The sequence below is a fragment of the Tripterygium wilfordii genome, chromosome 20 (assembly GCF_013401445.1).
Source record: "Tripterygium wilfordii isolate XIE 37 chromosome 20, ASM1340144v1, whole genome shotgun sequence".
NCBI classification, from domain to species: Eukaryota; Viridiplantae; Streptophyta; class Magnoliopsida; order Celastrales; family Celastraceae; genus Tripterygium; species Tripterygium wilfordii.
This window is the reverse complement of record NC_052251.1, coordinates 7482439-7506014: the sequence shown is the minus strand read 5'-3', so window position 1 is coordinate 7506014 and position 23576 is coordinate 7482439. Positions and strand designations below refer to the sequence as shown.

At 37.0% G+C, this 23576-nt stretch overlaps 2 protein-coding genes across 4 annotated transcripts; one reads left to right on the top strand and one right to left on the bottom strand.

Moving 5' to 3' along the window:
• The first annotated feature begins 463 nt into the window (after positions 1-463).
• LOC119986555 lies at positions 464-5834 on the top strand. The gene is made up of 3 exons (XM_038831164.1): positions 464-537; positions 954-1699; positions 5071-5834. Exons 2-3 carry the CDS (start codon positions 970-972, stop codon positions 5592-5594), a joined length of 1254 nt encoding a protein of 417 aa, XP_038687092.1. The 5' UTR covers positions 464-537; positions 954-969; the 3' UTR covers positions 5595-5834.
• A 331-nt stretch (positions 5835-6165) lies between these two features.
• Positions 6166-9360, bottom strand: LOC119986570 (3-phosphoinositide-dependent protein kinase B-like). Of its 3 annotated transcripts, none has more exons than XM_038831190.1 (4): positions 9109-9360; positions 8916-9027; positions 6627-8733; positions 6166-6484 (listed from the first exon to the last, which is right to left on the bottom strand). In XM_038831190.1, the coding sequence occupies exons 3-4, from the start codon at positions 8632-8634 to the stop codon at positions 6327-6329; spliced, it is 2166 nt and encodes a 721-aa protein (XP_038687118.1). In that variant the 5' UTR covers positions 8635-8733; positions 8916-9027; positions 9109-9360; the 3' UTR covers positions 6166-6326. The 3 variants fall into 3 exon arrangements, with proteins under 3 accessions (XP_038687118.1, XP_038687117.1, XP_038687116.1); XM_038831189.1 differs by having other exon boundaries at positions 9192-9360; XM_038831188.1 differs by having other exon boundaries at positions 8916-9360.
• Between the last annotated feature and the right edge of the window lie 14216 nt (positions 9361-23576).

The following is a 23576-nucleotide window of genomic DNA, read 5'->3' as shown; positions in this document are numbered from 1 at the left end:
TTTATTACCTAGGTCCCCTACCTGTAAGCTTTATGTATAAAAAATAAGCTCAATTACTAAAATTTATTACAGGAGTAAAAGTTATACTGACATAACAAACACAAATAAACTTAAATTTTAATTACCCCTATAATCATTATACCCCATTACTCCTGTACCAAATGCACCCTAACTGTTTTTTGACAAAGAGTTAAAATTGTGAGTTTATCTATATGTCAGTCTCATCTCCGTCGATCAAATGGGGGGGCTGTGATTAAAAAGATGGTAGATGAATTTTAAGAGAATATATTGCAGGCCCCCCAATTTCCCAATATGGACTATCATTCTTAGTTTGCTGATCTGTCAAAACCTCATTGGATCTCCAGAAGCATAATTTGTTTTCGCTTCTGCCATCCCTGAAAAGCTTTCCTCCCCAAGAAAACGGAAGTCGCATACAACTCTTCATATGCAAAGGTAAATCGAACACTGTAAATGCCGCATTGATCTCTCCTCAGCTGTTTCATCTTCTAATTTGCATAATATCTCATTCGCTACGAGGTTATTGTGAATTTTGGATCTGGTTAAACATTGGGGCTCTTGATATGAACTGAAAATGCAAGTTGTGCTTCATGTTTCTTTTTACGTTATTGATGTTTGGAGTCATGGGTTTTCTTAAAGTTCAAATCTTTTGATTTGAAATTGTGAATTTAAGGGTTGTGAACAATAACTGGTATTGTTAATCTGCGACTTGTTCTACCCGAACCGAAGAAACCGTAGCATTGTTAATCCAGAGTGGAAAAGTCATCTTGGTAGTAAATGAAGAGTCGCAGAAGAGGAAACCATAGCACACGCTTCCCCAACCCACCGACCCATGCATGCATTCCTCTGCAAACCATTTCGCTAGTTTGTTTTTCTTTCTAAACCCTTTCCCTATTTGTTTGTCTGTGTCTAACGCTTGGCAAATCGATTTGCAGTTTTAAACCGTCAAAAATGGCTCGTGGCTTTGAAGAAACCGTGGGTTCGGATTCTGATTTCAGTACATGGAGCGTTCCGGAGCTGATTTCGTTTCTGAGATCTTCCTTTCGCGATGCCGAGTATGATGCGGTGGAGTCGGTTTTGGTCTCACGTGAAGGCAAACTGAAGGCCGAGATTGAGAGGAAAGCGCATGACAACAATCTCTGCCAGGAAATCCAGGCATTTCTGCTGGCTCGAGAGGAGAAGCGAAAGACTCAGATTCGGACCATTATGGAAAAGGAAGAAACGATGAGAAAAGAATACGAGGTGGAGCTATTGAAGAAGACTAATCTGGAAAACGAACTCCAGAAATGCCGGGCAGAGGTCTTGGAGCTGGGAGTTAGGAATTCGCAGATAAGCGAGGAAATAAAGCAATGTCGAGATCGGGAAGACACTCTTAAGAGTGAAATGGAGTCTGCAAAAAGGAGGGCAGAGACAGAGGTGGAGATGTGGAAGAGAAGATTTAGGGATTTGGAAATGGGGATTTCAAACTTGGAGAAAGATACTTCAGAGTTGATGGAGTTGCAGAATATGGAGAATGTGGTACCTGAAAACATTGTTACTGACGAAATGATTCTGGAGAAAGAAGCAAATGAGAATTTGGAAATTTTGACTGACGGAAATAGAGTAGATGTCAAAATTGAAGCCGACACCATCAATTGCAATGATGATTTGAAGTCTGACAGTGCTGTTGTGGTAAATTCAGGTATTGAAAAATCTTGATTTCTTTATTTATTGGACTATCGGTATCTTTAAAGTTCATAAATTACTAGGTTTTCTATATTTGATTGCATAAGAGGTGTGTAATATCTTTAAAGTTCATAAATTACTAGGGTTTCTATATTTGATTGCGTAAGAATTGTGGAGTTTCATAATAGGATCATTAGAATGCTTCCATTTTTGTGAATTACTTTATGTGTCTGCCACGCTGCGTTGTAGAGTGTCAAGATCGGAATTCTCGTTCAAGGATTATTAGGATACTAGAGTATGTAACTGGTATCACCATTAAATTAGGCCAAACCGAGCAAGTACTGCAGAGACCATGTCTCCATATCTAATCAATACTAGAGTATGTAACTGGTATCACCATTAGATACATTGAATCCTACATCCAATTTTTTCGAGTCACCACTAGAACTTGGGAATTATCCAAGCCTATGTAATGTCCAACATGCTCAAATTCATGCATCCTAGAGATATATTTCCCCAATGTCTTAGGAGGAACCAACAATATCAATTTCCATGTACATTTAAATAGCCACTCCTATATGCAGGAGAAATGCTCCAAACATACAGCCACTTATGCAAAGGGTGTATCAACATCATCCAGATCCATATGCACTAGTCATTTTGAAACCACTAATAACTATTCCCAAATTTTATCAAACGATAATCTCATAATGCATTCATAAACCAAGTCATCATAGCCATCAAATTAGGCAAAAGTTAAAATAAATAAAGATAAGAAGAAAACCCTCTGACTTGACCAAGAATACCTCTAACATTGGATAGGTGAAAGGATAAACAACTCCCGTTGCACAAGACTCCTACAGAGGCGGTGGGGTTGGGAAATGGACAAAAAGTATGTAGCCTTATTCTTGCATAACGGGAAGGTTGTTTCCAGGATTTGAGCTTCTGACTATGGGTTGCAGTGAAGCAAATTTACATCAATCGTCTTCAAAAAGTGTATGACATAGGCTCATATTACACGATCCAGTATATCCCAAGAATTGATGATTGTTATATTGCCATCAAATTTGTAGCCCTATGCAAGTTTTCATTAGTTCTAATCTTAGTTTTTTTACATTGTACCAATGGTATTGTTTCCTATTCAATGTTCCTACATGTTTCTTAATTTAGAACGTCTTGGACTGATTCATCTAGAGCCTTTGCAGTCATGACAACTTAGATGATTGATCAACTTGATACTACTCCATGAGTTCTTAATTAATTAGTGTAATAAATTCCAGCATTTTTTAATTGCAATCTCCTTCCATATTAATAAAAAAATGCAATCTCCTTCCCTATTAATCTATTAATATCTAAGGACTGGCACATATAAAAGGACTAACACACACCTTCCTTTTTTCCTCCTTTTAAGTTCTTAGCTTCTTTATGAATGCCAAAAACTTCAAATAACACTTTCAAGATTAAAGTTAGTCAACAATTTATTATCTCTATTATTAGACATATGCTGCATGTATGGATATATAAAGCCAATAGTTATAGAAATAATTTGTTGTCTTATTAGACCCATAACTGTTGCATTTAATTAGGTTCTTAACTAACCTTTCTCTTTGATTTTCATAGAATTCATCTACTACAAAGTATACATGGGTTCATTGCGGCATTGTTTTTTAGTTGTCCCTTATTTATCATGTTCCGACTTCCGTCCTCAACTTAAACGGTTAAACCTATACATCATTAAATAAGCATCTAGTCGAAACTGTTATTCTAGTATGTACCTCAAATTGGTCTAAGCATGTTAGACTCAATTTATTTCAACATTTAGTAAGAACATTTTGCACGTGTCATTTAGTAAGCATATTGTGCATTTGTGTGCTTATCCACTTCCTCAACTATTTTGCCTTCATTTTAGTCCCATTATTTCCACGCTTAAAACTTTTTTTCTTTTTTTGTATTGTTCCAGGCTTAGAACATAGTTACTTAGGTCAAATACTTCAGTTTTTGTAAGTTTTGAATAGGTTTGCCCGATTTTAACTTAAGAGTCCTACTTATCTTGTTTTACATACTTCCAGTTTTTCCTTTGGTTTCTTTACTGGGCCTTCATGGACATCTTGTTCAGCCACTCTCCGAAGTCACTAGGGAATAACCTCAATCCTTGATTGTCCATCTTCAGACCCAAAAGTTGTGGGAGCCTTCTACACCTCAAATCAGTAGAAATTTTCCTTTCCAGTATTTCTTCTGGATCCTTGTGTGTGTGTGTTGGTGTTACAGTTTGGTGATTTGCAGTTCTGTAGTTCCATCCATGTCATTTTTAAACCTTTTCTTTTTGGTATCGACTTTTATCACTAGAAATTCCATCGGCATATATTGTGTTCCCTTGCAGATGCTGATGTAACATGGTTTGCACTGGAGTCTGTTTTCATAATTAGGAGGTTTTATTGTTAATGATGTAGGGTGGTGTTAAGTGAAGCATTCTCCCAAGTTTATATGTATCCCCATTTCCTGTACTGCTCAAAATCTTTCTTTTCCTTTTCCTTTTCCTTTTCTTATCTGTATTAGTTTTGTTCTTTTGTGATCTATTTTGCTTATTAATAATTAGTGAACTAGACTTTTTTTCTGTATCATTTTCCTTATCTAGAATGACTGATTTAATTACATAAATGAAAAAAAGAAGAAAATCTGCGAACTGCTGTGGAAAATTCCTGGTCATATTATTGATCTTGCAGAGCAGACTGAAGTTTATACTGCAACTAGGGGGATGCCAGCAAATTAGTTACAACTTATTAACTTACCATATAGTTTTAGAGGAGTTGATGAAAAGAATGATGCTAGATAGAAATGAATGGGGGAAACCAATACACAGTATATTCCCGTTGATTATCTCATAAACTCATGTAGCCGACCACAAACTTTTTGGATAAAGACTTGGGAGGATGATAATGGTGATGTAGTTTCAGAGATAATATTTTTGACTTAATTGAAATTTGAAATTGCTACGATATGTAACTTAGATTTGAGTGCTTAAAATGAAAATGTGGATTGTTTTAGCTTTTAGTGATTTAAATTGATGATGTGAATGTCAGGTAACCTGTTTATTGTATTGTGAGATTCAAACGATGATATGTTTTCAGTTTAAATCAGTTCTTGAGCTTGCAATGTTTGTAGCTTCTTTTCCTTACTTTTGTTTTCTGGATGAAGAAAATTCTACAGTTTGTGTTTATGCTTTTTCATACGTCACCTTGTTTGATTGTTGCTGTTTTGGCTCTTTCTGCTGGTGCACAACTGGATGTTTACGGGCTTCACCTTTTTAGTTAATGCAGTTCTGAATATAGAACAAGAAAATGAAAATTCTGCTGGGGCAATTTTGATAATAAATTTCTTCTTTGCCAGGTAGCTCAAGACCTCCATCAAATGCCATTATTGAGATTATTGATAGTGATGATGACTGGGATGCTGGAGGATCTTTGGTTTCAAAAGATAGGGCTTTAGACAGTGCTAATTCAGGCCAGACAGGTAAGGGAAATGGGACCAGATTGCTCAAAAGAAAACAACCTTCAAGTCCATTCTTAGGTGAGAACGAGGGTGGGAGAACTGTTGATCATAAGGAAGATGTTGATGATAGTATTCTGATTGGTCAACATGAGATACAGAAAGCTACTGAGCTGATTACTGGGCCTGTTAATTCTATTGTCAATAATTGCTCTGCCATCGCTACTGCTTCTGGTAGTCACAATGGTGAAAAGGTCTTGAGCCAAGAGACAAAGAGACAATGTGGAGAGAAAACGAGGGCAGATGCAATTCGAAAATTTATGAATGGCTTAAGTTTGCTTTCGCTTCCAGAGGGTCTTTTGGATGGCCTTGAAAGTTCTAGCTCCAGCTCCAGCTCCAGTTCCTTTGACTCTGAAGATGACTAAATTTAGTTTTTGCCATATGAATTGGCTGCAGAGGCAAATACTTATAGATTGAATATGCAACCCATTATGGACCTGGAAGCTGTGATGCTGGAATCAGACTGAGCTTCAATTGCAGGTTTACTGTTGTTTTACTTGTATTTACTTTATAGCTCAAAGAGGCACAGGGGAACTGAATAGTGTCATTTGCTCTATGCCTATTACCACTGATAATTATTCTCAAATGAAACAGCTTATTGTCTAGTTGTCTTCTTTTTTCTTGCTGCACTGATGGTTGTGGGGCATAGAAAACATGGTTATGGCAGAAGACGTGTTTTATTCGACATTTTTCATTGCCTATTAATCAATCTGTCACCTGAATTCTCATCAATGCATCTTCTTCCTTGTCTTGATGTACATGTTTTCCGATTTTATTCCATGATCAACATCTTGCGTGCAGATATTTTCAACTTTTGAGTTGTATGGAGGAGATAATCTTGACAGAGGGCACTGTACTCACACTATGTTGTGAGGATTTCCTCCTAGATGTTGACCTGATTGGACTAAATAGCAGGCTGAAGATTGTAGAGAACCATTGCAAGAAAATATGAATGTGCTCTTTGCTTTTGAAACTGAAGAAAGTTTTAAACAAGTAATAGAACAACAGTTTTATATACTGCATAAGAAACACTTTTGGGACAAAATTCCAAGTACCAAAACCCAAGTGTTCTAAGAATGACAAATTGAACTAAAATGCTAGGATCTCTCAGAATCTGAGACAAAAACTTGAGCAGATCTTCTCCTCCTGTCAGAGCTCATGGGGCTCAGTACCAAGGGTGAGGGCTTTGCTCGGTTAAAACTCCGGCCACAAGGACTAAATGGAGGTGGTTTTGCCGATTGCGCTCTCTGTGTCCCTGCATCACCAGACCAACACATGCTTTCTCAGTCCAAGTTGAAGAAGAATATTATTAAGATCATAAACACAGGATATGAATACATTAGAACAGTCATATTTAGCATGTAGAAACTATTGTGTGATTCTGGAGATTAACTGACCTGAACTCTTTTTGCCCTTGAGGTTCACATTGATAGGCTTCGGCTTCTTCATTAAAAGCGTTTTCTTGTCTGGAGCCTCGGAGCAAACTGACCTTGTATCAGACTGAATTTTCTTTTCTGGGACCTCGGAGATGGCTGACAACACATCAATTGTACAAACTGACCTTACATCAGAATAGACTGACTTTGTATCATTCGACGTAATAACTGGATCTTCCACCACAGAAAAAAATTCATCTCCATTAGTTGAGGCTACTTCCCTTGCCGGTTCAAAGTTCCTCTCCTTAAAGCTGGCAGAAGTTCTCTCTTTCTCAGCAAGTCTATAAGCAAACATTTGAAATGGAATTTGTGAGACTGAAGCTAGATCAACGCTGGTCTCCGTAGAGTACTTCTTTAGAAAAGCTGCCTCTAATTCAGAATAATCAACAGGCGGTGACAGCATATCAGGCTGACCGTTGTCAGGATTCATTGTCAGGAATTTCTTGATGTAGCGTAGAACCCGACATATAGATGAAAAGTTTGGGCGCTGACAGGGATCTGTTTGCCAGCACTTTTTGGTTAAGTTCACTAGATATTTTGGTGAAGGAAATGGGAAGAGCGGCCTCCCTCCTGCTCTTATATTTTGACTCATCTTGTCTCCTTGAAGATGCCCATCTTCAAAAGGAACTTTCCCAGTCAAAAGCTCAAAACATAGCATCCCAAAACTGTATACATCAGCTTTTTCTGTGTACTTGGAAGAGGAGGGCCTTTCTATCTTTTCTTTCTCAGCCAGAACTTCTGGTGCATACCAAATTACAGGGTTGGTCTCAGTTTGGGAAGATGGTGAGTATCGAGAAGTATGATTCTTAGCAGATTTTAATCCGATTCCAGATATTTTCGCATGAACATAACCTTGGGAGGAGTTTCTTGATTTAAGTAGGATGTTAGAAGGGTTTAAATCTCCATGATAGATCTTTCGGGAGTGAAGATATTCCATGCCTCTTGCAATCTGAAGCATGAGATCAACTACAACTGGGGGAGAGAACAAAATCCTCCTCCTAGGGCTAGTATTCTCTTTCATGTAGGATAAGAGATCCTTGTTCATCAACTCCATCACAAGAAAACATTCTTTCTTTTCCTCATTATAGAACCCGAAAAGGTATTGTAGTATATGTGGATGAGAAAGCGAAAGAAGGATAGGAATCTCAGAATTCAAAGGTTCAATCTCCCCAAAGAAGTGCCTCATAACAAAATTCTCCCCCATCCATTGGATTTCCTTATGATGGCTTCCCCCTCCTAGTCGCCGTCTTACTTGGTAATCCTTAGCTCCAAGTAGGATTGAACTTGGGAAAAGCTTCCCATTATACTGCTCTGACCCATTTAGTTTCTTGAGCAGTAGGTCGCCAAACTGCATCTCATTCTTTGTGAGGGATCCTGAATTTCTTTTCTCTTTGATGGCTTCCACCAGAAGCCATTTATCTTCCCTACAAGCACTCTCAAATTGGCTACAAATATCTCGAGGGACTAAATACTCCTCCCCAAATCTTAACTGAAAGAGTTTAGGGTCATTCCACTCTTTATCATATTTTTTCGCTAGCACAACTCTCCTCCTTTGCATCTCCTCAGAATCGAGTCCCGCGATCTCCCCAGCAGTCTCAATGGCCTCGATTGCAGTCGGGAAGTAAGATAGCAAATTGTGAATGTGAAACTCAACACAGTCTTTATTCTGATGGAAGCTGATTGCTTTGCCCCACCAATCTTTGTTATCCAAGCAATACCTCACATAGAGTTCTCCTTCTTTGAAGACCCTGTGAAGCTCCCTCAAAGGCTGTTCAAGGACTTTCCACTTGGTGTTCCTCTCTTCTAGTTTCAGATTCTGTTTGATTCCCTCTGCGATAAAACTAAATGCCAAAGAGAAAATGTGAAGAAGCAAACAACACTGCCGCTGATTGATCTGAATATCATCTTGCAAGACCATCAGAGCCTTCAGGCTTCCCAGAACCTCGCCTATTTGACGGTATTGCTCCATGATATCAAAAAAACAAGCAGAAAAGCAAACCCAAAATACTCTCAATAAACAAATAGGTATTGTTTAATCCTCAATCAACAACACTCAAAAAACCAGGGCCTGCAATACAAGAAATATAGAAAAATCTTCACAATTTATACAAAAGCTAGACAAAAGAAACTATCAAACAATTTGGAAGAGAACTTTATTCAAACACTACAGGCACACAAATCAGAAACGTATGTTTTGTATCAGTAGCTCCAAAAATTGAATTGCAGAGATAACAGAAAACAAAATAAAACCTGCAGCCGCTTCCCTCCGTGGCAAAAATGGCGAAATCCCCTCAAAACAAATGCACATAAATCAGGGCCCCTCTCCAAGCTGATCAGCAGCCAATCCATGGATATTGAAGAACTGAAAATGAAAAAAAAATGAATAACAATAGACAAATTGCATTACACAAGCTAGCTGACCTTTTTTTGTGGTAATAAACACCTGAACCAAAATTCCAAGAACCAGAACAAAAATTACAAGAGGAAGGAAACTTGAAGGTGGGTATTGTCAGGTTCTGCACCCACCTATCTAGGTCTGCAGATATTCATGGAACATCTGAGACTCTGTAATTTTCTCTGTGTTTGTCTTTGTTTAGTCAGCTATATTTATGTTTGGATTGTTGTTTTTTCTATTTAGGGAGAGAAAAAGAGAAACTGAAACCGTTGAACAAGTCCGTTTTCTTAGGGACTCTGCCCGCCGGCAAGCTCTTCTCAGTTGTAACATTAAATTTGAGAAAAACCGTTACTTCTTTGACTCGATCCAGGGAAAAACGGTGGCGTTTTCTAAGCCGAGGTGGTGTTAGTCACAGTGCGGATTTCGTCATGGAATTGAATAATTGATTTGATTAAATAAAACAAATAATTGAATGAATAAATAAAAAAAGATAGGCGAAATGTGTATGGCACGACTTTGGCTTTAGTTTTGACGCGACCTGTTGAAGGCGTGAGGCACACGATGTTGCCATCTTCAATAAACGTTCCAATACGGCATTTATGGTCTCTTATTTGTGATTTTATTATAAGTACTCCTAAACCCCTAATTTATAATCTTACCATCAATTTTATGTGGCATGTGTGATAGTCATTTGATAACGTGTAAAATTAGATCAACTTCTCGATTGCTCGATAAAAGAATACTCGGTTTTGCAGGCGTCTCAGTTGATCAGACTAGGGATGAGAAGGTTGATGTTCTGTTGTCTCTGCACAAGTAGAAAACGTGAGCTATTGAGTCCCCAAGGTGTATCTCAGGGGACGCTCTGACGCTTAAGTTATATAAGAAGACAATAGGGTTAGTGAGAGAGTTTTACTTGAGTGGAGATATGCTTTTATATAAATTTTGAATTATTGATTATGTTTGATTGTGGGCATGATTTCTAGGGGTAAAGATCTCCTGTATATCTCTTTCAGATCTTTTTCCTAATCGGTGATGAGAGCCCTTGGATACCCCAAGATGTTTTGGTCATCTACGGTTCCCAAGATTATGCTTTTCAAGCAATACCAAGGAGTACTGATCGAGGTGACATCTGGATGTATTGAGATACTCCTAACCCGATCTCGTCTCCTTCATCCTATATGGTGGCACATATCAATGTCTCATTGAAGAAGGGTATTTTAATATTATCATCATTGATTATAAAATGCACATGTAGAGCTAAGTTAACATTAACAATCCATGGGAGTAAAATGGGAGTTATAAATTGGGTGTCCTAAGTATTACTTTATTTTATAAAACAAATAATTGAATAAATAAAGATAGGCGAAATGTGTATGTGATAAATCCTACTCGAAATGGCAGTTAAGAGCAAGAAGTCTTTGAGAATAAATTCTCGATTTTTTTGATTAATTGAATAAATAACAACCTAATGTTATCCTGGCTTATATAGCAATAGAAAGATAAAAGCAAATCCTAATTAGACAATTACTTCAAAACCAAATTGAAAACTATTCATTGGCTACCAAGCTAAGCTAATTGAAAGCAAACATTAATTAAAATAGTAACTACCATATAGAGTCCTTGACTAAGTAGTCTTGCCGGATTATCCCTCTTGAAATATACGAGAAGCTTGGTCTTCATCATTCCCATCCTCTTCAAGACTACCCTTGTCTTCAAGGGTAAAGATTGATTCACAAGTCTCGATCATAAACACCTAGGGTATATTGCATTTATGTCCTGACATAAACTTCTCGTTACAATTAAAACATAACTCCCTTTCCTTGCGCTTCTGCATCTCATCCCACGAAAGTCTTTTGACTTCGGGTGGGAAGGTATGGAAGCTCGTAGTTGCTCATCTTTTTCACTTTGCTTCATATAAGCTAGATAGTTGTCCTCTAAGCAAACATATTCAATAGCTTTCCTTATAGTTCGAGGCCTACGGGCCTTAACTTCTCGTGATAACCTTGATTTCAACCCACTAATCAGAGTTCCAACTAGGGCTTTCTCAGGCCAACCACGAACCTGGTTGGATGACTTATCGAATTCCTTTAGAAAATCTCATAATTCACCAGTCTATTTGACTTAGGAAGCGTCACATCATGATCCACGTAACCTGTCGGACCAAACTTGGTAGGCACCTTTTGTTCAGAATCCTTCAATATGACTTCCATCTTGTCCTTACGGTAGATTCGTTCAATCCATTGCCACCACAAGTTGGCTTCTTCTTCCAAGAAAAATGCCTTACAATTTTCTTCATCTCATGAAATTTAAAGAACTGATTGGCTCTGCTTAGCCATGTTATCGGATCTTCTCTAGCAAACGATGGAAAATTCATCATTGGCTTGGTTGCTGCTGGAATTTTATCATGGTTTTGTATGGTTGGTGCACCCTCATCTTTGGATGATGATTCAATCTTGAACCCAGTCATGGACCCTGAATCGCTACTGTGGTTATGGTGAACAAGTGACGTGCAATCTGATCTTGGAACATCAGGTTGCTTCCCGAACCTTTTCACGATCAATTCGTCCAGGCAATTTATTTGTTGCTGGATATCTTGGAGATCCGATTGTACCTCTACGTTTGAAGCTTGAAGATTGGCGGTGGAGGCTTGAAGGTTGGCCTCTAATGCCTCAATTCGTTCCTTTTGAGAACCCATTCAAAGAAAGTCTCTCAACGAGAGTACCAATGATAAATCCTACTCGAAACGACAATTAAGAGCAAGAAGTTTTTGAGAATAAATTCTCGGTTTTTTTTATTAATTGAATGAATAGAAAGACAAAGCAAATCCTACTTAAACTATTACTTCAAAACCAAATAGAAAACTATTCCTTGGCTATGCTAAGCTAATTGAAAGTAAACACTATTTAAAATAGTAACTACCATATAGAGTCCTTAACTAAGCAGTCTTCGCATGTCGGATAATCCTCCTTGAAATATACGAGAAGCTTGGTCTTCATTAGTATGGCACAACTTTGGCTTTAGTTTTGACGTGGCCTATTGAAGGAATGATGCATACCATGTTACCATCTTCAATAAACAACCCAATACGACATTTATATATGATATTTGTGATTTTATTATAAGTACTGCAAAACTCCTAATTTATGACTATCATCTTAGCCTCAATTTTATGTGACATGTGTGGTAGTCATTTGATGACATGTAAAATTGGACCGACTTCTTGACTGCTTGATAAACCACGACTTGGTCCTATAGGCGTCTCAATCTCAATTGATCAGACTAGGATGGGGAGGTTGTTATGGTTGTTTTTATGTCTCTGCATTAAAAAATAAAACGTGAGTTATGGGTCTCCAAGGTATATCTCAAGAGACGCTCAGATAATCAAGTTAGATTGATAAACAATAGAGCTAGTGAGACAGCTCGGTATTTAGAAATCTCACTTTAGCTAGAAGTCAAATAGTTAAAAATGAGAGAGATTTACCTTAATGGAGATTCGCTTTTATGTGAATTTTGAATTGATGATTATCCTTGATTGTGGGCATGATTTCTGGGGGTGAATCCTCTAAAGATCTCTTGTAAATCTCTTTCAAATATTTTAAAGATCTTTTTCAGATCTTCTTCCTAATTAGTGATGAGTGCTACTCGGTACCCACAGGTGTTTCAGTCATATGGGGCTCCCAAGGTTATGCTTTTCAAGCGATATAGAGGAGTACCTGCCAAGTTGACAACTAGATGTATCGAGATACCCCCTGCTTGATCTCCTATCCTTCATCTTGTATGATGACATGTGTCAATGTCTCATTGGAGAAGGGTATTTTGGTATTATCATCATTGATTATAAATAGGAAAAATTAGAGAAAAATCCCTCAATAAAAAATTGTGTTTCAATAACGACACTCAAATAATTTTTATTCCATAAAGTCCATAAAGATTAAAACAATATTTCATAAATGACAAAAAGTTATAACCATTTGTTTTATTGAAAGAAATGCCCTTATCTTCTCTATTTGACACCCAAGTCGAATCTTCCTCCTCCGATGGCTATTCCGACCAGCCCATGGGTAGGGATGGTGCGCTTAAATCTAGGTTTACACTCTCGTGGTGGTGGCTTGTTGTGACGTTGTCTTCAGCGGTCGGATCGCGTAATTTTCTTCTAAGGTGGTCATGGCTTTGAGGCCAAATTCTGGTGGAATCAGTAGCTAACAGTGCTGAATGATGATTAGGGGTTGGTCGTTGTGCTCCGATGTTTCTCATTGATGGTTTGACGGCCTTGATCGATTGCAGAATGGCGGTGCTCCGCTATGCCCATGAGATCTGATAATATGTTATCTATTTGGACATGCTGATATATTATCTGTTTTATAAAATATATGTTTTTTATTTGTTATTTGTTATTTGTTATTTGTTATTTGTTATCTGTTTCTAATATAGAATATATGTTTCTTGTGCATATCTTATTTTTACAGTGGAGAAGAAAAATTAGGTGTGGTAGATGTGGAAAATTAGGAAACAACATTAGGAAGACATGACATGCTGCCATTTAATTTTTTTATGATATATTTGTTGGATTTTATAATTTTATTTAAGAACAAACAATTTTTCATTATAACAGATTACACTTTTTTTAATTCTGAATTGTTGATGACATATGTTATTTGTAAATTTTTAGGCAGTGAGACTGATTTATTTTAACTTTGTTATATGTTTGGGACATAATTCATTTGAAAATTTATGACATATGAAAGTATAATAAAATAGATAACATTTTGAGGAACATATAAAATTCCATCATATCCAAAACATATAACATATAAACATATCCAAAACAGATCCATCGTAACCAGAACTAGAAGAAAAAAATACAAAAAAGGAATAAATTAAGGTGATGGACTTTTTCAGATATAATTTCAACATATCTGTATTAAATATAATATTAGTCTATCTAAAACAGATATAATATAGGTGGTTCTGATGACAATCGAAGGACGATCTTTTTATTTTTGTTCTCTATTTCTCTCCCTAGATAAAGAGCTCTGCTTTGAAAACCTATCTCTTCTGCACTCGTAGATTGATTGAAGAAGAAAGATTTAGAGGAACTTCAATCAATAGAATAGATAAAAAAAAATGTTCATTGGTTATGACTCTTTTGTACTTAAAAGAAAGAGATTGACGAAAGAGAATGACGAAGGATGAAGAAGAGTCCCGATCTTTGTCGTAAGCGAAGGAAGAAGAAGAGGTTCGTCTAGGTTGTTGATGAGTTTGCAAGTCTTCAGAAAGAGTGTTTTGGTCTTTTACAAAGAAAGGGACATTTTAGTCTATTAATAATATTTGTCCTTTTTTTCTAAACTTTTTCCCAGTGTCCTTATTTTGTATCTTACAAATGTCGTATTTTGTCCTTCCATCTAAAATACACATGTAGTGCCCATTTAACATACAATAATACAACGGGTAAATTTCACGGTTAAATATTTTTATTTTATTATATAATTAATCAGACAATTCGGGAATGGCTTGATATGTTAAAATATTCTTACGTCTTGTGAACGCTTGGTCATTCAATTAATGAAAAGGACTTGAAAATAAATGATTGTTTAAAGTGTAAGGTTGGAAGAATTCTTCAAAATACTTTTTATAAAATTAACTCGGTGGCATACTCCAAACTAGAGTCCACGAGTCCATCTAGAGTATTTTGACAGAAACATGATGATAAAATAAAGTAAATGTTCATGCAACAAACATTATGTAAATTTGTTGCCGGCGGGTGTTTGTATCTTACAATTCTTAAAACATGTTGAATGATGAGTTACAAGGTGTTATAAAGAGTCAAATTTAGATCTTTTATCGAGAATGATTCATTTTTATACATATGCAATGTTGTTTACAGGGTTTAGTATGAATAGTTGTAGCTAGACAATATGCTTCACAATGTCACATAATATATTAGTTGAAATCATAGTTCTATATTCATTATAAAAAAAAACATGGGTGCTCAAAACCACCAGTAGCTCAGATGACACACATGTGTGTGGTATATTCTCCTCCATCCCATTCCACCTAGGTCAGTCCAACTCGACAAATTCAAAAAAAAGAAAGAAGCAAAACCTGATATTTGTCCAAAAATTCAAATTTCTTTCTCTATCCTCTCGCCCTCTCCATGAGATGCTCCCACCCCATGGGTCGAAATCGGGTTTCTTCTTTCGGTGATCATTTTCGTCGGAGCTTGGTTGGAAACGGTAGCCCTATGTCAGATGATGCAGGTGGTGGCAGAGATGTAGTGTGTCATGGGCTTTATAGTATGGATGATATTGATGATATGACGTTGTCTTATATGGAGGAGTTTGAGCATACGAAGCGGCGTGGCAAGTGACCCTGGACGTGGTGTTTGACAAGAAGTGTTTTGCTTTTCTACTACTTAATTATTCTATTACTTAAATTACTTTCTTTCCTTTTGAAAGACTTGGCATTTATGTCTTTTGTGGGTGCCCTTAGGGTTCTGGCGCAGACCTACTTATAGTTTACTTGAGTCATTGAAGATTATTGTTGAGTTTGATATATGAAATAACGGCCGCCTAAGCGCGTGAGCTGATTTACCTATAATTCTGACTTTGTTGCATAAGTTAGGATTATAGAAGAGTTGATTCCTTGTTGTGTGTTTGATTTTCTGCGTTCCATAATCTCACGCTGCATCATCAAGTGAGTCATTTGGTACTAATAGTTTGACAAACCATCATCGAAAATGGTCGGATCTAGCTAGTTTCTCCAGTGATACTTGAAACTTTGCGATGTGATTCTGGTAGACTGAGCGATCGTTGGAGACTGAGCTCGGTTGGGTTCCCCTCTTGATCAACTAGGGGTTCTTTTGGAGGTGGTGGTGGCTGGATGATGAAGTTACCATCTTTGGCCATGGGGAAGCTGTTGATGATGTATGGAAAAGTAGATTTTGTGACAAATTCTATTAAATTTCCTTTGTCAAGGCCTTACTGTGTAAAATCATTCTGTTCACATTTGCTTAATAAAATCACCAGTGGCTAATTACACTGTCAATGTAATAAATCATTGGTAATTAAACTTGGCATTGTTTACTAATTAAGATTTACAGTAGCTTGTTACACATTGAATGTGACTAGTTACCTTGTCAATGTAATAAGTCACTAGTGATTAAACTTGCCATTGTTTGCTTATTTAGCTCACTAGTGGCTTATTACAATGTCAATGTAATAAGCCACTAGTGCTTCATTCGTCTTTTTTCATATCTCAAACATAAGATCTATGTTTTTCCGTGCTTCCTTGATTGTTAAGAGTTCACATATTTTCAACCAAGAGTGAATCAAAACCAATTTTAAATCAAATCTTAATGAAATAAATAACAGCTTGAAAAATGACGAAAATGGAATATCAACAACATTCTACAATATGAGACAAAAGCTTAGACTTTTTTTGGAGTAGACCTATAACCCAATAAGTCATTCTTGCACTTGGTTCAAGGAGATAGAGAACAAACAAGTGAAACCAGGTTGGGGCGAGAGAAGAAATAGAGAAGAAAGAAAAAAAAGATAGAAGAAAAGGACAAAGTAACCTCCAATAAGCATACTTCAGAAGAACTTATACCCTCTCAAAGAGTGAAAAATATCATCCAAAGGACTTATTGTTGGGAGAGATGTCTGCTCCTATGAAAACTCGTAAGCAAATGAAAGAAAAGGTCAGCCATATGTGCTATGTGTCTCATATAGAGCCAAGAAATGTGTAGGAAGCTCTTAGTGATGATTGTTGGGTAAATGCCATGCATGATGAATTAAATCAGTTTGTGAGAAATGAAGTATGGACCATTGTTCCCAAGCTGAGCACGTGAATATCATAGGTACTAAATGGATTTTTAAGAATAAATCAGATGAAAATAGTACAATTGTGAGAAACAAAGCTAGACTAGTTGCAAGTTGAAGGTGTTGATTTTAATGAAACCTTCACTCCCATAGCAAGATTAGAATCTATACGTATTCTCATGTCTATTGCATACCTACTCAGGTTCAAATTGTTTCAGATGGATGTGAAAAGTGCATTTCTAAATGGATTTCTGTCTGAGGAAGTTTATGTTAAGGAACCTCAAGGGTTTGAAGAACGTAAACATGAATCTCATGTGTACAAACTGAACAAAGCTCTATATGGACTCAAACAAGCACCTTGCGCATGGTATGATAGACTGACCACATTTCTTTTGAGTGCAGGTTTTGACAGAGGAACCGTAGACTAGACACTCTTTATAAAGAGAGATCAAACACATATTCTGGTTGCCCAGACTTATGTGGATGACATTATTTTTGGGTCTACCTCAAAAACTCTCACAAATGACTTCGGTGATCTTATGAAGTCAGAATTTGAAATAAGTTTGATGGGAGAACTAACCTTTTTCTTAGGGTTTCAAGGGCAACAAAACGATGATGGAATTTCCATTTCTCAGTCAAAATATGCTCGGAACCTGGCAAAAAGTTTGATGTAGCCTCATGTAAGTCTACATCCACTCCTATGAGCCCAAGCACCAAGTTAAATAAGGACTCCACTGGTAAATCTATAGATCAAACTTATTACAAGAGTATGATTGGTAATATGTTATACTTAATAGCAAGTTGACCTGACATTGCTTTTAGTGTTTGTGTTAGGTATCAAGTAGACCCTAAAGAGTCTTATTTGACTGTTGTTAAAAGAATTTTGAAATATATCAATGGAGCACTTGACTTTGGAATTTTTTATTCTAGGTACACTAATATCTCTCTTGTAGGATATTCTGATGCTGACTGGGCAGGTTGCAGTGATGATAGGAAAAGCACTTCGGGTGGATGCTTTTACGTTGGAAACAATTTAGTTTCATGGCATAGCAAGAAACATAATTTTGTTTCCTTTTCTACAGCCGAAGCAGAGTACATTGCTACAGGTAGCTACTGTACATAGCTGCTATGGATGAAACAAATGCTTCAAGACTACGGGTTAACTCAGGAAAGTATAACTGTCTTCTGTGACAATGTGAGCTCTATTAATATTTCGAAAACCCTGCCCAATACTCTAGAACTAAGCATATTGATATTCGTCATCACTTCATTCATGAACTTGTTGAACACAAAATCGTATCTCTTGAATATATCTCTACTAAAAATCAATTGGCAGACATTTTTACCAAACCCCTTAATAGGCCAAGGTTTGAATATTTGAGGAAAGCACTAGGGGTAGTGAACATTACTTAGACCCTTCGATGTTCTTAAAGACATGAGTGTGGAGTAGTAGCTAGTTTGCTTCATCCAATTGATCTGCTATGATTAATGTTTTCATTCTAACTTGTGTTTAACTGCTTTGAGTCTTCACTCTTGTCTGGTGCATGACGTCTGAAAGGATCAACTAATTTGACTTTTTGATTTACACTTATCTCATACTATGAACTCTGAGCTTCTATAATGCTTTAAAATCTATTTTTTAGATCTCTTGAACAGTTTCTCTAAAAAGAAGTCTCAGTTCAGCCAATCTTATGGAAGGGCTCTATCGTAAAAGGTAATCTCCTCTTGAAATAAATTGGGATTTACTTTCAAATTTGAATTTCCTTTTGAAATAAAAAGGGGTTCTTAATGCAATAAAGACTGTGAAAGTTGCCATTTGAGAACACAAATTTTTTTTAAAAAGGGCTATGAACTGTAGTAAAATCACTAAAAGATGACTTGATTTCACAATCTTTAAAATTGTGATTTGAAAGTATTATTTTTGGCTAGATTATAATAAAGTCATGTGATACACACACTATCACAATTCATATATCTTGTATCATATTTCTCATCATGACTACCATAGGAGTGTTGGTCAATCTGTTTTAATGCGGCAACTATGATTTCATCTTATGTGTTTGATCTTCCATGATGTGTTGCAAGCGTGCTAGAAAAGTTCCATACCTAACTAGGAGTAATACTGACGGATGAGTCAATGTTTCTCACATCCTTAAAGTGTGTATAATCTCTTTTTATTCTTTCTCGAGGCTATTATTGTGGAAGGTTTTTGGTGTACTTGTCTTTTGATAATTAGTAGAAAATCTTTTCCCGATTCTCCTTATTTTGAACAGCAAGGAAAGATCTTTTGTCCTTATGTGATTTTGATTGACAGCCGTGCAGCCTTTACATTAATTAGGCACATCTTTTGGCGCTAATTTGTAGTTTTGAAAACCGAAAAGTCTCCTTCAGTGTAACTTCTCACGGTTTTCTAATCTTCCAATAACTCTCAAACTGCTCTAGGAAGTTCTAATTGCCCTCTAGTGTCATTAGGGTTTCTTGAGATTTCTTGACTCTCATTCCATGATTCTCTGTGTTTCATCTCCAAAGTTTGCTCCTTTATTGTTAGAATGGCTAATACGACGAGGTCAAAGGAGTCCTTTTCCATTTCAGACTCCACTCCGGCCTCCAAAAGATAGAAGACTTCGGCTGCTTCTCCATCTCCTGCATGTTGTCCGTCCAAGTTTATTGACGTCGTAGGTACTTCGGTCTTCGAGACTTTCTTTAAGGACAAACCCTTGAATATTGAAAGACCTTTCCTTTATAAATCTATGGGGGACCCTGTTTGTCCATACGATAATTTTATTCTAATTTAGTGGAATTAGATGATAATGCTGATGTGTTTGTGTTATATTAGGGAAAATCATTTCTTTTTACTGTGGATATGTTGGCCACTATCTTGAATATCCCCAAGGTTAAAAACCCTGAGTTCGATCATTTTGTTGTCCACACTGATCCTCCCCTTGCTACAATCCACTCATATTTAAGAGAGGACGATGACACTTATGAAGGAAATTTACTTCCTCATAGGCTTCTCAGAGTCTCTCATAGACTCATCCACATCTTTATTTGCTCTACCATTCTTCCTACTGAGCATCATGGCAACTTGAATGAGAAACACTGTAGGTTCTTGCATGCTCTGGTCACTGGCAAGACAAGTTGTTTAGCCTTTGTCCTATTTGCTCGCATGGTGAATATGAAGAAAAATCAAGCCAGACAGATTAAACTTCCTTTTGGTGCCATTATCACCCAAATTATTGCCTCCAAGAAAGTTTCCTTGACAAATGATTTTGTTCCCCTCCATTCCCCTATTGTTGATCAAACTGGTCTTAGGAGTCAACAACAAGTCTCAGGACTATGTGTCCAGCCAGGTTGATCGTACTTTTCACATGGAGACTATTCACCATGAAGACTTGAAATCTCAATTGACCACAATGGAAAAAGTGCAGGATCAGATAGAGGAGATACTGCATGACTGCTTCAAGGGAGCTAAGAGATCTTGAGTGGACAAAAAAGAGGGAGAAGTTTCTACTGAGGGGGAGCAATTAAGCAATTTGAGATTGTTTTTGTTCTTTTGGTTTGTAACAACTATGATACATTGTTGCTGATGATATTTTGGTTTAACTGGTTGTGCAGGCTTAACATGTTAGAGGGAGTACTGGTGGTTGAGTTTTCCTGTGATTGAAATTGCTAACTTGTTTCTACAGGTTTGTGTTTTTGACCACTCAACTTCAAGGGGGAGATTGTAAGGGTTTTGAACCCTTTGAGTAGTGACATGCTGAGTGCTCAATTGTTAATGGCTAAGCGCATTTTATATCTGTGTGTATGAGTTCTTTGCTTGCAGCGATGTATCATGAAATAGCCTACTTTACTGGACAGTTTGAAGTAACTTGGTGTAGGTGTGGTTCTGGTGACATGCAAGAAAAGTATTCCAGCTCGGCATTTACGTTTTATTCTCTACATGGATAGTTGCGACTTTTGTCAAATTAGGTTCGAGTTTTTAGTCATTACAAACTCTGTATCTAGGTTTGTTTTATATGGAATGCTTGTACTTTAAGTTTCCTAGTTACGGGTTAAGGGAACTCCCGTTATTTAGGTTAGTGATTGAATCCAACTTAGGAAACTAGAATCAAGAGAGATTTGAAGTCTTGGGCAATTAGGGTTCCTAAGGAGATAGATATACGTGTCGTCCAAAGACTCAAAGATCTACCAAAGCATAAGCTCGAGTATACAAAGCAAATTCTATTCAAGCTTCGGGTGTTATTTTTGTTTTCGTGTGTTGTTGTGACAATTGGTGAAGAAGACTAGCGAAAGATAGCTCACGTGGAGTGTGTTCCTCGTTGGTGGTGTGCCAAATAGTTTCTTCTCGACACTGATACTTTGGTTGCGGCCAAGGTTCGTTCAGCAGACGTACTTGCTGGGGTTTAGGAAAACATACACTGAATATTTTATGTACTGAGGCATCTTAGGTTAGATCCTGTGTAATCTTTATTCATGTAGTGGATTGTTTTCAAGGTTGGTCGCTTAATAGACTCGAGGTTTTTTCCCTGCTGGGTTTTCCTCATTATTTTGGTGTGTTTTGATTGTTGATATAATATTCTGCAAGTTCCATTAGTTTGACTAATTGTTCTTGGGAATGAATAAACTTTGAAGGTTGATGTCAAAAAGTTCCCTCTCCTAGAAAAAAGGTCCATAGAAACAAGCTGAAGTATGCATCAAGATCTCTCAATGACTCTTGCCGCCTAAGAGGGATGCCTTCCACACCAAAACCATCCTCTTTTGTGTCTAAGCCTTACAGACATAGAAGAAGAAAGACGGAAGAAGATGAAGAATGAGAAGATGACGAAGGAGAAGATTCACATCCAATCTTACGAATATCTCAGATCTACTTAATTTGGGAAAGGAGGGCATTTTGGGATTATATAATTATTAATTGTGGAAAACAGATACTTATGTGGTACAAAAAAATTTAACTTGACCTAAGTGTCCAACATTTGTCAAATTGGTACAAATGTGACATTTTCCGTAGTTAAGGTCGGTCATAGTTCTATATTCATTAAAAAGAACGAAAGAAATTATGGGTGCTCAAACTACAATGGACTATTATGGGCCTAGCCGAATTGGCCCATGGTCAATAGGATTACCACCCGTTTATGTTTACGAAAATTTTGATTTATTTGATTGAAATCCTCAACGAAAGAAAGCCCTCTCAAAATCAAAGTGTAGAGTCTTGAGAAGGCTTATGCCTTATAGAACTGCTGTATTGCTTAATTTGAATATATAAAGTTATAAATCTATTGAATTAGAGAATGGGAGGTAGCCTGGTTGGTCAGGTTGCCTGCCCAGGACCTTGAGGTCTAGGGTTCCATTCTCACCAGGGGATTGGGATTTGGGTAGTTTTCATCCGCTATGGTGGCGGCTTAGCGTGTGTGTGGCCTATGGATCTTTCAAAAAAAAATCTATTGATTGAATTCAATGTTGTTGTTGAGAAGTTAGATTGCCATTAAGTTTTGTGATAATTGCTAGCCAAATACGATCATAATTAATATTTTACGATCAATTTGTGTCTTATTTACTCCTTGATTTACTGTAGACTGGAAAATGTGACTGACATTTCAGGTGACAAAGCTGTGAAAGTGTCCAGGAATCTAAGTTTGTGATCTTGTGACTAGCTTTTCCTATTTCTTTTGCATCAAATGTAAAAAAAATGACTATGATTATAAGGATGATAGTTTAGGGTTTAGTTTAATGAAGTTTTCTTTTTCTCAAAAGAAAAATGTCAAAAAAAGACTATGATTGTAAAAGGATGATAGTAGTTTCATAACAATCTAACAACTCTCTTGCCATCTCTCAACAACCAAAAAATGTATCATTGCTTCTATTTACGCTTATAGCTCCGAAAGTGGGAGATCAAAGCAATGGGAGGTGATTTCCGGCTACAAAGCGTCCACTTCAGTTCCTTGGTTAATTTGGGGGGATTTTAATGAAGTCCTCAATCCTAGTGAGAGATCTAGCTGCTCCAACATGACTAAAGGGATACGTCTTTTTGGAGATTTCATGAATAGCTGTAATTTGGTGGAACTTCCTCTTTCTGGTAGAAGCTTTACATGGCACAACCGAAAACTTATGAGCCGCTGAGCCCCATTGACAGAGTCTTCGTAGATTCTGAATGGGTTTGCAATTTTCCAAATCTTGTTGCAGGCCTTGAGCAGAGGTCTCTCGGACCATTGCCCTCTCCTTATTTCCACTCACTACTTCAATTGGGGCCCTAAGCGCTTCCGATTCTTGGATTGTTGGTGGGATTGTGGGAACACCCTGATTTCTACAATTTCATCAACTCTTCTTGGGACAATCTAAAGGCTATAGCTCCTGGTCAGTATAGCATCGTTCATAGATTGAGATTTGTAGTGTTTCCAAGGAGAAATAAAAAATTTACTGATTTCTTGATTGGAACGAATAAACGAGGATCGGTGGTTTCTAACTTGATTACTAGAACTAAGAACAATTTCACAGTATGAACACTTTTTGTTTTTACTTGTAAACTTGAGTTCTCCAAAACAAAATGTTGGAATCCACACAACCAAATCTCTATAATGTGTTCTCTCTTTTTAAAGAGAAGAAGACGTCAGTTATAATTTTGTAACTGACGCAAGGAAGTTACTAGTAGTTGTCTCCAAGACAACTGCTCAATAACCCACCTATGAGATAATGGGTTGG

What these genes read in the sequence shown, in the direction of transcription:
- LOC119986555 (XM_038831164.1), top strand. Translation starts at nt 970, where the DNA reads ATGGCTCGTGGCTTTGAAGAAACCGTGGGTTCGGATTCTGATTTCAGT. An exon ending in TGCTGTTGTGGTAAATTCAG is followed by an intron (nt 1,700 to 5,070) that starts GTATTGAAAAAT and finishes CTTCTTTGCCAG; the next exon opens with GTAGCTCAAGACCTCCATCA.
- LOC119986570 (XM_038831188.1), bottom strand. Translation starts at nt 8,634, where the DNA reads ATGGAGCAATACCGTCAAATAGGCGAGGTTCTGGGAAGCCTGAAGGCT. An exon ending in CAAGGGCAAAAAGAGTTCAG is followed by an intron (nt 6,485 to 6,626) that starts GTCAGTTAATCT and finishes CTGGTGATGCAG; the next exon opens with GGACACAGAGAGCGCAATCG.